The sequence below is a fragment of the Hemiscyllium ocellatum genome, chromosome 31 (assembly GCF_020745735.1).
Source record: "Hemiscyllium ocellatum isolate sHemOce1 chromosome 31, sHemOce1.pat.X.cur, whole genome shotgun sequence".
Classification (NCBI taxonomy): domain Eukaryota; kingdom Metazoa; phylum Chordata; class Chondrichthyes; order Orectolobiformes; family Hemiscylliidae; genus Hemiscyllium; species Hemiscyllium ocellatum.
In genome coordinates this window covers 19,325,796-19,339,794 of record NC_083431.1, presented here as the reverse complement: position 1 = coordinate 19,339,794, position 13,999 = coordinate 19,325,796, and the positions used below count along the sequence as shown (strand labels likewise).

Sequence of the window (13,999 nt, the reverse complement as noted above, 5' to 3'; positions counted from 1 at the left end):
TTACTTACAGTGCGGAAGCAGGCCCTTCAGCCCAACAAGTCCGCACCGACCCTTCGAAAAGCAACCCACCCAGACCCATTCCCCTACATTTACCCCTTCACCTAACACTACGGACAATTTAGCATGGCCAATTCACCTAATCTGCACATCTTTGTGACTGTGGGAGGAAACTGGAGCACCCAGAGGAAACCCACGCAGACACGGGGAGAATGTGCAAACTCCACACAGACAGTTGTCCAAGACGGGAACTGAACCCGGGTCTCTAGCACTGCTGCCTCACAGCGCCAACCATTGTGCCACCATGGTTTCAGATTTTGAATGCAACGACCCTTAAAGAATGATTATATTGTCAATGCTGCCTTGGAGGGCAATGGTGTTCAGACGTGTCTCCTGTCTTCATCCTTTCCTGAGACTTGTCAGGGGTTTACAAGGTGTTGCTGGAGGAAGCCTGGCAAGGTTGATGTGATACATCTTGTGCATGGTACACACCATTGCCTACTATTGCTGAATGAGGTGCAGATCAAGCAGGGCTGTTTTGTCCTGATTGAAGAAACTGCCAGCGTTGGAGCTGTACTCATCCAGGGAAGTGAAGTGTAAACCATCTTAATCTTGACTTGTGCTTTGTAGACAGTAGACAGGTGGTGAATGGCCCATCACAGTGACCACTTGCTCATGGATGAAACCTCTAGGTCCAAAGACCATGTTAAGGATACCCAGTGTCACTTGATACTGACTGCTAACTTTGATGGGCATGTCCTGCAATGGAACAGGTCATACACGGGAATAGCAATGATCACGTGTGGGACATTAGATTATTAGATTAGACTTACAGTGTGGAAACAGGCCCTTCGGCCCAACAAGTCCACACCGACCCACCGAAGCGCAACCCACCCATACCCCTACATTTACCCCTTACCTAACACTACGGGCAATTTAGCTTAGCCAATTCACCTGACCCGCACATCTTTGGACTGTGGGAGGAAACCGGAGCACCCGGAGGAAACCCACGCAGACACGGGGAGAACGTGCAAACTCCACACAGTCAGTCGCCTGAGTCGGGAATTGAACCCGGGTCTACAGGCGCTGTGAGGCAGCAGTGCTAACCACTGTGCCACCGTGCCGCCCACCGCCACCGTGCCGCCCACAGTATTGCTATAAGGTGGAATTCAGTATCTCAGGCTGTAGCTCGACTAGTCAGTGAGAGGGGTTTCCTAATTTTGGCACCAGTTCCTAGATGTTAAAGAGGAATTTGCAGGGTTGGCTGAGCACGGTGTGCCACTGAAGATACAGGGACCTGGGTCAATGCTGGGCAGTCTATTTAGTCTTGATATCTTTCAAATTTTCTGTACTGGTTTGGCACAACTTAATGGTTTGCAAGGCTATTTTAGAGGGAAGGTAACAATCATCAATTTGAGTCTGGAGTAACGTGTAAACCAAACCAGTAAGAACTGTATATTTCCTTTCCTGGAAGGACATTTGTGAACAAGATGAGTTTTTATGACAATGGGTAGTTAGTTTGATAGTTTCTGCGCAGTGAAATAATGTTACAAATGCCCAAGTTCTAAAATGACATGACTTATTGAGACAATTTTCAAAAAGTGCACACTAAAGAATTCGGAATTAACTTGAATTTACCAATGCAGCCGCGGCTGAGTTTAACCTGCTAAATATTCAGTCAGTAAATGTTTAGAATTGCATGGCGCAGTTTGTTATAGTAGAAAATAAGCATCCATTTGACGGTTTTGTGCATCTTTGACTTGTGGGTTGTGCTATAGCACTGGTTTAATACCATAAATGAGCCTAGCGTGAACTCAGCTGTCACACCCCTCAGTCACTCCCCCTTACATTCAGGTGATAAAAGCAATACAGGTAAATACTAGGAACCAATAAGGAACTGGAAGATTAAGACAGTAAAGTTGCAAAACAGAACAGTTTGGCCAAAATTAAGTCAAAGGCATGATTGAGGTCTTGAAATCATAAAATGATAACCACCTTAAACACAAGAACAAATGCATTATGAAATGCTTTCCTTCATCTTTTTCAGACTTGACCATTCCTTTGCATTCTTGGCCAGGTTCCTATCCTTTATCTTCCATAGATCTCCTCTTCAAAACTCTGATTACATATTATCCAACAATAAGTTCATATCTATTCATCCATCAACACTGTGCTTGCTGACCTATAGTAACTCAAATTTACTTTAAAATCTTCATGTTTGAATTCCTTGACAGCTTTGCTTTCTGCCCATCTACAAAATCCATAAATGCTGTTACAACTACACACTTCACAAACCTTTAGTGCCTACCCTCCCCCTTTATTGAATCCAGATTGTTGTCCTATGTGCTCTTAAATTCCCATCTCATTTCCCAGTGTCAGTATCCCCTGTGAAAACTACCCATGTGTCAAAAGTTTTAATAATCTTTCCTCATACCTTTCTTTGGCTGAGGCACTAACTTACATTACAGTGATGTTCTATGGGATATTTTTCAACATTAAGGACACTATATAAATGTACAAAGTTAAAAATCAAACAACACCAAGTTTATTGGGAAGTACTAGCTCCGAAAGCTACTGCATCCAAATCAATCTGTTGGACTATAACCTGGTGTTATATGATTTTTAACTTTGTACACACCAGTCCAACACTGGCACCTCTAAATCTTATATAAATGTAGGTTTTCCTGCTGTTTAGCAATTTCTTTTTCCCAACACTTTTCCATTGTTGGCACAAATCTATAGCAAGGATTTTCATCAGACAGGATTCTCACCAGAAGAGCAGCTGAAACCTGACTGCACTGCAAGCTGTGCGTTTGTCATGCTACTGCTAAAGTTGTATCCTTAAAGAGGACCAGGTTTGAAAAAAGGTTTCAATTAACATGTACTGTTACTATTGGTATTTTCTGTTAATTTCGGTGCAAATACAGCATGCATGGTTATCTGACGAAAGAAGTATAATGCTCGTTCTTTCTGGCTATTTCACCTGGATGACATATTAGGTCCATGTTTTCAGTTTTCCCAGGTTATGAGGTAGGGGAGGTTTCTTTAATGTGTAGCAATAAACAGGTTGACTATGTTAGTTTAAATTATTCAATAAGGGCCAACGTGAAAGTGAATTTTGCTGTAAAGCCAAATATCAATGCAAAGCCACAATCAGACATTGATATATTAGCAATTTTACCCAGGTCACAGTATTAATCACACTGTCAACTTAAACATCAATACGTCAATTAGTAGAAACACTGCACTAAGTAAGGAGGTAAGTATTTATGGAAGATACCTCTTTTTCCATTATACCAAGGTGTTTTTTAATAAGTTTTTCCATTTCTGCAGCAAAGCTGTTGCGTTGTGTTTCTAGTTCCTTGTCAAGCCGTAGTCTATGTTCATCCATCTCTGCTTTGAGTTTATTTTCCAGCGCCATTAGCTGCTTCTGATGCTGGCGTCGCATGCGTTTATAACCAGACATCTGCTCCCGAAGCTCAGAATCTTGCTCATGCTCTTGTATTTGCCGTGTAACCTGAGAAAGTTTTATAAATAAAGCAATGTATTGACTTAATACCCACGAACCACAATGAAAACCTCAAAACGACCTCTGAAAATTTTTAGCGTTTGAACAAACTACCTGCAGCAAAACTTTCCAGTAGTATTCAACACTTTGCACAAAATTATGGGTGCATAGTTTTTTAAAAACTGCAAATTAAGAAACATCAGTGATAATCTTAAATTATGATGCGCAAACAGAATTCACTCAATTAGCTTTTATGCCAAGATGACCAATTGACATCTTTGCTGCATTCCATTAAAGTAAATTCATCATCTATTACAACATTTTTCAAAAAAATTTTAGAACAAATTCAAAGATAACCTGAAGCATGAATAGTTTGGTGCAGTAACTTTACGGCAAACAAGATGGGATGAACAGGTTGCTCTACTATATTTATGGAAGATACCTCTTTTTCCATTATACCAAGGTGTTTAGTTAACTAAGTTTCTTCATTTCTTACGGAGAAACTTTCCATAAGTCCTGAAAGCCCAAGGTTTCATTGGTGACAAAATGCTCAATTGCCTTGGAAGTCTAAAGATAGGATTCAAATCTATATTAATGATCTTAAAACAGTGCAAACAGATGTTTAAAAGCCTATGTGCTATTGTCAGATTTTTGTTACACTTCTATGTCCATAAATTTCATTACAAAAGCTTATGTCCACATTTTGTAATGGAAGGTTTCTCAATCTGACTGCAAGATCTAATTATATTCTCAATTTCTGAAATAAAAGAGGAAATTGCTTTGCATTTACAACATTTTCCATCAGAAAACCAAAATTTCTTCAGATGTTCTGAAGAAAGGTCACTGGACTCAATGTTAATTTCCTCCACAGATGCTGTCAGACATACTGAATTCCTTCAGCAATTCCTTTTGTTTCAGATAATCAACATCCACAGTCATTGTTTTATTTTTGTGTAGGGTTTAATCAGACCTCCCTCCTTTTGTAACCTATTGCCATTCAGATAAAAATCCACCTTCCTGTTTTAGTGAAAAGCCTCATATTTATCCACATTATACTTCATCTGCCATGCATTTTCCCTGCTCACTCAACTTGTCCAAAGCACACTGAAACATCTCTGCATTCTTCTCGTTCATCCAGCTTTGTCTCATCTACAAATTGGAGATATTACATTTATTTCCCTCATCTAAATTACTCATACACATCTTGAATAACTGGGGTCCAAGCACTCACCCTTGCCGTATTCATCCGATCACTGCCTGCTATTCAGAAAATGACCTGTTTATTCCCACTGTTTCTTATCTGCCAACCAGTTCTTTAGTTATATCAAAACCTTATCCCTAACCCCAAATGCTCGAATCTTACATGCAAATCCCTTATGTGGGACCTTATCAAAAGCCTTCTAGAAATCCAAGTAAACCACATCCAATGGCTCCCCCTTATCAATCCTATTCCCGTATGAAAGACATTGCAACAGACTTGTCAAGCATGATTTCATTTTCAGAATTTCATTTTCATTTCATTCTCTGTCCAATCCTGTCACTGTCTTACAGGGCTCTGCTATTAAATCTTTTTTTAATGGACTCTCACATGCTCCCTACTACAGATGTCTACAATTTCCTGTTTTCTTTCCACATTAATTTCAAATCTTTCTACCTTACTTCTTTCAAAGAGTCATGAATTTGTGGAATTCTCTACCCCAAGCGTACTGGGAGTCAGTCTAGTGAGCAAGTTTAAGGAGACATTTTTAGTTAGTACTGGGTTGAGAGGTTATAGCTAGAAAGGGGATTTGAGGATAAGGTTAAATCAGCCAAAATCATATTAAGTGGCAAAGCAGGCTTGAGGCACTGAATTGGCTACTCCTGCTCAGAGTTATCATGTTCCTATGAAGTGAGATGTGGTACAAGATAGAAATACATGGGTTGAGTTAATCATTGCAAAGGAAAAAGCAGGGGCAGTCATGAAACTATGAGTTATAGGAAGAGCTAGGTAGTTGGATATTTATGGGATCAAGAGAACACAAAGGGAGCAAGGTGAGGGACAAATGAGTGATTGGAGAATAGCAAGTCTGAGAGAATGCCCATTTGAATTGAGAACTAAATTGCATTTGGAAGCTGCAATCATGTTTTGTTTCGCTCTCTGACCTACTTTATCTGAAGGTAGAGCTTGATCATGACTCTTCATAAGCATTGTATTGGGAGGTCAACTAACAATTTATTACACAAACAACTTCCTAGCACAGTCATTAATGTATCAATTTTAAGTTACATTGTTATGTTACAATAAATATTAAAAGTGGCAAATAAAATGGAAATTCTGCAAAATGCAGCTTCTGGTCACATCCAGCAGGTGGCGCATTAGAGAATTCCTGAAATCTCTGTCCAACTCATTCTTCTCTCAAAAAAGTTACGTTTATTAACTCTCCATGAATAATACACAGGCAATTTACCAATGATGTACTAATGATTATTTAAAATATCTATTAAAATATTGTACAGAAATACTTTTAAGTGAGGAAAGTCAGTTTGAACTTGCCAAAGAACATTCCCTTTATCTGCATGTTTTGCCTTTACCTCTCCAAAATGACTTATCATATGTCACAAAGGCACCGCTAATTTGGTGTAATCTCATTTTTGCGAATACTGTAATCTCTGTGACGATACTACAGCTTCAAGAGGTGGATGTTGTCTTTTTTGTTATGAAGGGAGGTTGAGACAGAGGTATCAAACAGTTTGCCACAAGCCAATAAAGCAAGCAGCTTGTAATGGCTTGGGTTTTTTAAAATAAAGTTGGAATGGGTAGGGTCAAGCTCCCATAGAACCAGGATTTTTAGTTCAGCTTTCAGTAGCTGTTGAGATTGTGAAAACTGCTACATCTCTTTGTTACAACTAAAAGCTAGGATTCGCTTCCTGTTGCCAATGCATGCAAAACTATTTTACTGAATCTGCCTTTGCCGAGGGCATGTTTATGGGATGTTACCATATTGGAACAGTTACTGTTTAGTAGTTAAATAATCTATTATTCTGTTAAGTTTTCTAATTGAATTACATTAGTATTCCAATTTCTTTCTTTTGTTGTCCTTTAATGATAGTACATGAATAAATTGTGTTTTGTTTCAGGTCAGGTAATTTGATCAAATTGCATCTACATGTAACACCTAGCACTTGCCTTTAAAGTAAGAAAGATTTAGGGTCTAGGCTATCTCCTTGACATGTTTTGAGGGGGTTTGGTCTGGTCAATAACATTTCCAAAAGTGGATACTTATCAATCCACCATCTCTCTTGCTAGTGAACTCAAAAAAATAGAATTACTTTTGCATTTTTCATTGGAGTAATCTCAAATTCTGCAGTTGGCTTCCCAATGAAGTTACTCACCAAAGAAGCTGTACGTATTGTGGCAAAATGTTCTCTGTTTCGGTAGTGTGATTTATGGCGTGAAACTGGAGGTGGTGATTGAGGTTCTGAACCTCCACGTCTGTGGTCAACCTCTTCACCATAGTGATCATGATCCTGACAAGTACAGAAAGCAAGAAAAATTAAGTGATCAAACACAGCCATAAAATCCATTTTCTTTTTCATTTTGCAAAACAGTAAACAGTACTCATCCACTGTAGATGCACCCTTGTTTCTTTGAGATCACAACACCCTAGGCCAAGCAGCACAAAATAAGCTACCCATCTGTGGGTGTGATAATCAGAGAAATATGCCGCATTCGAAGGCCTCCTGTTACATTCAAAAGTTTAAGTGTGAATGAGACACAAGCCAAAAAATATAGCCTAAGGGCTTGCTCTCACACGGTTCCCTTACACAGGGCATCAGAGAAAGGATCAAAACTAATTTAAATTTGTTTCAACACTTTAATCAACAACACGGAGGATAGTAGCAATCTCGTGCTGCAGCAGAGCTCCAAGGCCCCACACAACTTTATTTAGGTTGTACTGTCTAGCAAAACCCATGGAACAAAATTACTATGTGGAAAACCCCATACTGCTTGCGATGCATTTCAACTGTAAAAAAATTAGAAAATTAAGGCCCAGGCTTGTAACTTATAGCAGCTTTCACAATACTTTGTATTAAATTGATATTAATCTTAACAAATGTCAATGTGCAGTCAAAAAAGCACTGAATTAATCTCATTTATCGGGAGATGATGACCTATTGGCATTATCACTAGACTGTTAATTCAGAGACCCAGGCAACATTCAGGGGACCAGTTTCAAACCATGCTATGGCAGATGGTGGAATTTGAATTCAATGAGTATCTGGAATTAAAAATCTAATGACTATGAATTCATTGTCAAGAAAAACCCATCTGGTTCACAAATGTTCTTTAGGGAAGGAAACTGCATCCTTACCTGGTCTGGTCTACATGCGACTCCTGACTCTCAGCAATATGGTTGATTCTTGACTGCCCTCTCGGCAATAAATGCTGCCTAGCTAGCGACGCCCTGATGCAGTTAATGAACTTTTTAAAAAAAATCGATCCCCTAATACTGCCAACTCCAAATGCTGTAGTATTAAATTTCAAATTTTTTTCAAACGTCTGAGGTTGACACTAATAGTCAAAATTTAAACCAAACTATTTAATTCTCAGTCAAAATGAGTGTAACAATAATTTCAAAAAAGAAACAGGCAATTTAAGAACTCAGCGACAATTTACTTCAAATTTTAAGTAACCTGGATTAATATCTCAAATTAACCATGATTAAATTATGTTGTCTTAAAAAGAGACAAAGCTTATGCAAATTTTGATTAATCTTAAAATGCATATTAGTCTTTTTACCAAACTAGAGAATGAATTGAACACAAATACATACAGATGACTCAGTATGTCTGGGGATAGAATGCCTAAGAGATTGCAACCTAATTGTCTTAAAAAACTGAGTTTTCAAAACACCACAAGATGGAGCACAGAGGAAAGGTTTCACATAAATGTTGGAAAATGGACAATTGCTTGTGTTTGTATTACAATTATTTGCAGTGCATCCATTCCCAGGAGGAGAAGATGCACTTAACAAGATAAATGCAGCAGGAAAATTAAATGGGATAATACAGTGCCTGACAATGGATTTATGCTGCAACCTCTTTACAGGAGGAGGATAATAATATTCAAATACACCAAAAGGTGACAAGTGAATCTGCCTGAAATTTCAAATCACTTTCAAACACTCATTTACAGAGAAAATTAATCAAAGAAAAGTTGCACATAGATAGAATGGATAGAAACGGCAAGGAACTGGATGAGAGGCACAGAGCTGGTGTGCATGTTTGGGTGGGGTGGGGGGGTTCCTGGAGTCAAGTGCCTCATGGGGTCAAAAGCCATGGTGTGGAAGGATAGCTACTTACTGGTGCAGTCTTTTTGCTGATACGGGGAGGAAGCATCAAAAACTACCTTTTTGGAGGCAGACAACTGCATGCCAGAAGAGGTTGTTAAATCTGCAAAATTGGCAAGAGGCACAAGGTACTGAGAGTGGACAGCGAGGCCATAAGGTGTTGATGAAAATAAGGACATGAAAAGTGGATGGGAGAGAGGAGGAAGATGCAAGGGCAGAAAGGGAAAGGGCAACTGCAAGGGAGGAACGAAAAAGGGAGTGGGCGGCTGCATAAATAGGGAGGCGAATGGGATAACCTGACAATAGGGTAGGGAGGGGAAAGGGACAGGGTGGCTTCAAGGGCAAGGAGGGAAAGGGAGATGGCAGCTTCAAGGGCACAGAGAAGGAAAGGAGGCAGCAGGGAAAGGGCCGCTGCAAGGGCAGGGACAGAAAAAGCAAGTGCGAGCTATTTCAAACATCAGAAAACTGCTAAAGGAGCAGCTAAGAAAATTTGAAAATCATTGTGGTAATGAATTACAGGGAGGTAAAAGTGGTACTTCTACCTTAAGGCTGTAGATGTTCAGGAGTTGTGAGGAAAAATGGAATAGAAGTTAGTGTCTCATGTGGAGCATAAATAACAAAATAACTGGACTTGGAAGACCGTACTACATAGAAACAGCTCACAGCAATTCATCCTTGTATTTGTCTAAAATAGCAAGAATTTATGCTTGAAGTTTGTACTGGGTTGATGAGATTAGCACATTGTTTACAGGATGTTCAGCAATAAGCTGTTAGGAAAAAAAACTCAGCATATACCCATCTTCACAGATACAATTACTTGTCAGGAAAGGGGAAGGAATGGAATAAAAACTACACAATAAAGATAGGATGAGAATAATTCAAAATAAAGCAGACATGTAACTGCAGGTTCAAATACAGACACTAAGTAATCCATCAGTTTGCCTCATTTATAGCATGAAGTGAGGATGGAGTAATTTAGTGGGATGGAATGTAGGGTGGAAGACTTCTGCACTCAGGTTCTTAAGCCTTGGGGAGATACTGTTAGTGTGTAAGGAAGGTTAAGATGGCAGAATGGATGAGTGCAAGTATTCAGGTGTTGAAGATTTTGCTGAGCCTGCAAGTTTTGTCTCAAGCCAGATTTAATGAACCATTGATCTCAGGCAATAGAAAGAACTACTTTACTGGGACAGTGATAAAATTAATATTGTTTTTGCATCCTCACACTGAATTACACCTTTAGTTACTTGGTTAGACAATGCAGTTTTGAAACTATGAACGTAACAAGTAGAGAATCACAATCAGCTACAATCAATACCAAGTGAGGAAGAGTGTTGAGCAGCAGCTTGAACTGGAATTTGGTAGTGCAAGTTGATTTTTTTTTGTAAAGCTGGCAGAGGCTACATTCACACTTAATCAATGCTACCATTTTCACTTGTTTGACCTCGAGAATAAATATTATCAATTGGTTCAGAAAATGATGGCAAAATCTTATATTATATTCAGGTTGGCTTCACATATTGCAACAAAAACTTTCCATTACTCTACTCAGATGAAGGCAGTAATGTTCAACAAAATTAAAGTGACCCAGGTAAAAGTTGTACAGATAAAAAAAACTTCATATTTTGGCCAGGGTTGAGGAAGATCTATTTCAGTGCATTCTGTCAATTTAATGAACAGAAAAAAAGCACCCAATCACACACTTTACTCCAATTGCTTGGTCAAAGTCATTGGCTACATTGAGTAAACGTTTGAACTGTTTTTGCACAAAACCTTAGGTACGTCCACACCAATGAAGTAAATCAAAGAAATATGAAGATATAGATATAACTTTAGTTAAAAACACAAACCTGGTTGAGTGGCACATAGGATCACATAACATTGTTTTGTTTTCATATATGTACTACTGATTATTTCCCTTTAAGGCAAAGCATTAATTGTTAGTTTCCAATTTTTCAGTGTAGCTTAATTGAAAGAAACACCGCCTTAATTCAACTTGTAAACCTTTTGAGAAAACCTTCAACTTGCTTTTGAAAAAAAAATGGATTATTCTACACTTGTGCAGAAATGTATAAACACTGATTTTTCAAAGACATCCAAAAATGTTTCCATTACACTCAATATTCAGAATATGCAAAATATCTACATGCATTCTAAGTAAAGTGAATTGAGGAAAAAAAGACTTACTGGCTTTAGATGAATAACAGAGCTATTTGACATCACTGTATGATCTCCCTCCTGCATCATGGCAATCTCACTATTATCATCCGAAGCATCTGGAAGACTATTGACACTACTGCTTTGGCTACTAGCACTGATAGACATGCTTGGTATCGATTGATTACTCCCCACGCTATTAACTGTGCCCGTTCTACCAACACTATGTTCAGGTTCCTTTGAGGTAGAAGATAAGAATATTAGAACGCAATAACCATTATAGCTACCATTATAGTTTGAATTTATAACAGACTAAAGAGAACAACCAAACTATATCTGACAACAAAGCATGCCTTTCTGTCAAGTAAAAATCATTTACATTAACTAGGAACATACAATATTTGTTGAAACACATTAAATCTGAAGCCATCCTACTCTTTCTGAAATTTACTAAAGTAGACAAATCCAAAAGATAATTCTACAACTTTTAAGTTAACACAACAGTAATTTAACATATATCAGGATGCTCAGATTTGTGTCACAAATAGACTTCCAGCTTTTGTGAAATAAAAAAGGTATTGTAATATCAAAAAATTCAAGGAAACAAATGACAATTTTCTTCAAATTAAAATACAAAACCTCTGTTCACAACATTGATCTATTCAAAATAAAACAATAATTATGATCACCCAAATCTTTCATACCTCCTCTTCCTCTTGGGCTTCAACTGCAGGCCCATTATGTGCTTCCTGAAAAAGGATTTTCTTCATCTTTCTATATTGGAGGTTATCGAGCTCTCTGACAGCATCTTTTGTCCGCTGGATTAAATCTATTAACACTGTTTCAGGGCGTTCTCTAATAACAAAAGCATGCTACAAATTGAACAGATGTGACAAGTTATAATAAAGTGTCAGGATAACAATTTTTACAATCCTGCCAAATATAACTAGTCACTATCACTGGTCTTGTATTTAACTTTAAAAGCAAAGAAATTCTGAAGAATTAGCTCATCCAATAATTTCAGAATTGATCATATATTCAATTGTAGGAATATTCAAATTCAGATCATAGCATTATTCCACAATTTTGTAATTTATTTTCAAGACTCTTAAGTTGTATTCCCTTTGATGTCAGCATTTACCTGCTGTGTTGGATGAGAACAACTGCATCTTCTCTTAACCCTTGTTTTCTGCCAAGCCGGGACATTCCTGATAACAATTCTCCTAGAATAACACCTCTCAATCTGTGCAGACATTTGCTGTGCTCTCCATAGCTTTCTCACAGCAAGTAAAAGAGTTTGGTTTTGGTTTCACATCTTTGTTAAAGACATTTAAATTGAACTGAGGCATTACACAATTACCCCAAATAAAAGCTTGGGGTAGGAAGAGTACACTTTTTTTTTAAAAAGTGTCTCAAATGATTTACCACTGTTTGTATTCCAAGCCATAGTGTTATTCAGATGAATAGGTGAACAATAAAGATATCAGATATGGGTTGGTTTGCAAAAATGGTAGACTTGAAAGGGAAAGCATAAAGTTCATTCACTTGAGTACATTCTTAAACTGCCAAAATTAGCATTACTTTCTGCACCAAAATCTAGAACTGGTAATCATTTGTGCAAAAAGAACATACTTTAGAAATTAATACTCCACAGAAAAAAAATTCCTGCATGGAGTACTAGCAGCTAATTATTTAAAGGTCGACAATTAAAAAGTCAGCACTGGTGAGGAATCAAAAGTTGCCAGAATTATTTGCCAACATTTTACATCAAGTCACAAAAAATTAACAATGCCCCTCATGAAGAGGAACTACTGCACTAATAACAAATTTGAGTAATTATCAGGCCAAAATTCTAAGAAAAATATTTGTATATTGCTTTAACTTTTCACTTTCTTCATCTGTTTATTAATCCAACAATCTCTGAAATCAACAACCTCAATTAATCCACAGAGAAAATGCATATGAAGTATTGCTGTTTTCAACAGTAATGTATTTATTCTTGACTTTGGAATTAATTTTTCACTTAACTCTAAAGGACTTTTTCCGGTTGCCAGTGCAATATGTACATCTACTACTACCTAATGCTGGTTTTTATTCAAAATGCAATATAAAACATTTGAAAAGATTAATACTCAAAGAACAGAACATGAAACTGACATGCAAAGAATGTGAAGAAACATGCAGAATATAGTCATTACAAAATAGCCCAAGTTCTCAAATGTGAATTGTCGGCTCTGAAGTCAGAAATGCTAGTTAGTGTGCATCAAATTGAAATCACAATAAATCAGGACTTCAGATGAAAAACTATCACAATTATATGGAAACTTCTTGTTTTGATTTTAAGACACCCAAAAGGGTTGCTTTTCTGACTTTCAATCTCAGTTTCTAAAGATCCCTTCTCAAAAGTGTCTTATAAAAACTCAACAGAATATCTAGAACAAAACACAAAAGGTGATTTTTCAATTATATTCTACTGGGATAAATTAGTATACTGTATTAGGCTACAGAGGGGAATGCCTGGGTTTCAATCGTTCTGCATCTTGTACATTCTACCCCAACTCTCAATATTGGTACAACTTCAAATATATCATTTAGCCAAATTAAATTTCTGCAGAATAACTAATGTTATCAAATTTAAAAAATAAGAGTCAAAATTCTTTGGTTAATAGAATATAGCTTAAGAAATCAGCAATAGATCTGCACGGATTACAGAATCTTACTGACTTTGAGAAGTTCCTCTGAAGTGGGTCTGTCTTGAGGAATTTTCTGAAGACATGAGTCTACAAAGTTTCGAAAGTAGTCAGACCTGGGGAAAAACATACAAAACAATTCGGTGAGTGTCAAACTTATATAAAGTCTGTTCAGTAAAATATTTCACAACATAGTTGTGAGTTAGCCCACAATTGTTTGACTTGGAAATTGTCATTGATAGTTTACATAGATTGTACAAACATTTATCACAATAATATTGTTATTGATAAAAATACCCAAGCTATAGCAAAAAGCTCAA

At 37.4% G+C, this 13,999-nt stretch overlaps 1 protein-coding gene across 4 annotated transcripts in view; it reads right to left on the bottom strand.

The window, feature by feature from the left end:
- The window catches only part of taok1a (TAO kinase 1a), a 168,011-nt gene that overhangs the window by 26,277 nt on the left and 127,735 nt on the right, over positions 1-13,999 (bottom strand). For all 4 annotated transcript variants that reach the window (XM_060848312.1, XM_060848314.1, XM_060848313.1 and 1 more), the window contains 5 exons: positions 13,714-13,795; positions 11,694-11,861; positions 11,020-11,226; positions 6,878-7,012; positions 3,278-3,514 (listed from right to left, as the gene is read on the bottom strand). In XM_060848312.1, the coding sequence (XP_060704295.1) occupies positions 3,278-3,514; positions 6,878-7,012; positions 11,020-11,226; positions 11,694-11,861; positions 13,714-13,795 (829 nt within the window). The remainder of the gene's footprint in view (positions 1-3,277; positions 3,515-6,877; positions 7,013-11,019; positions 11,227-11,693; positions 11,862-13,713; positions 13,796-13,999) is intronic.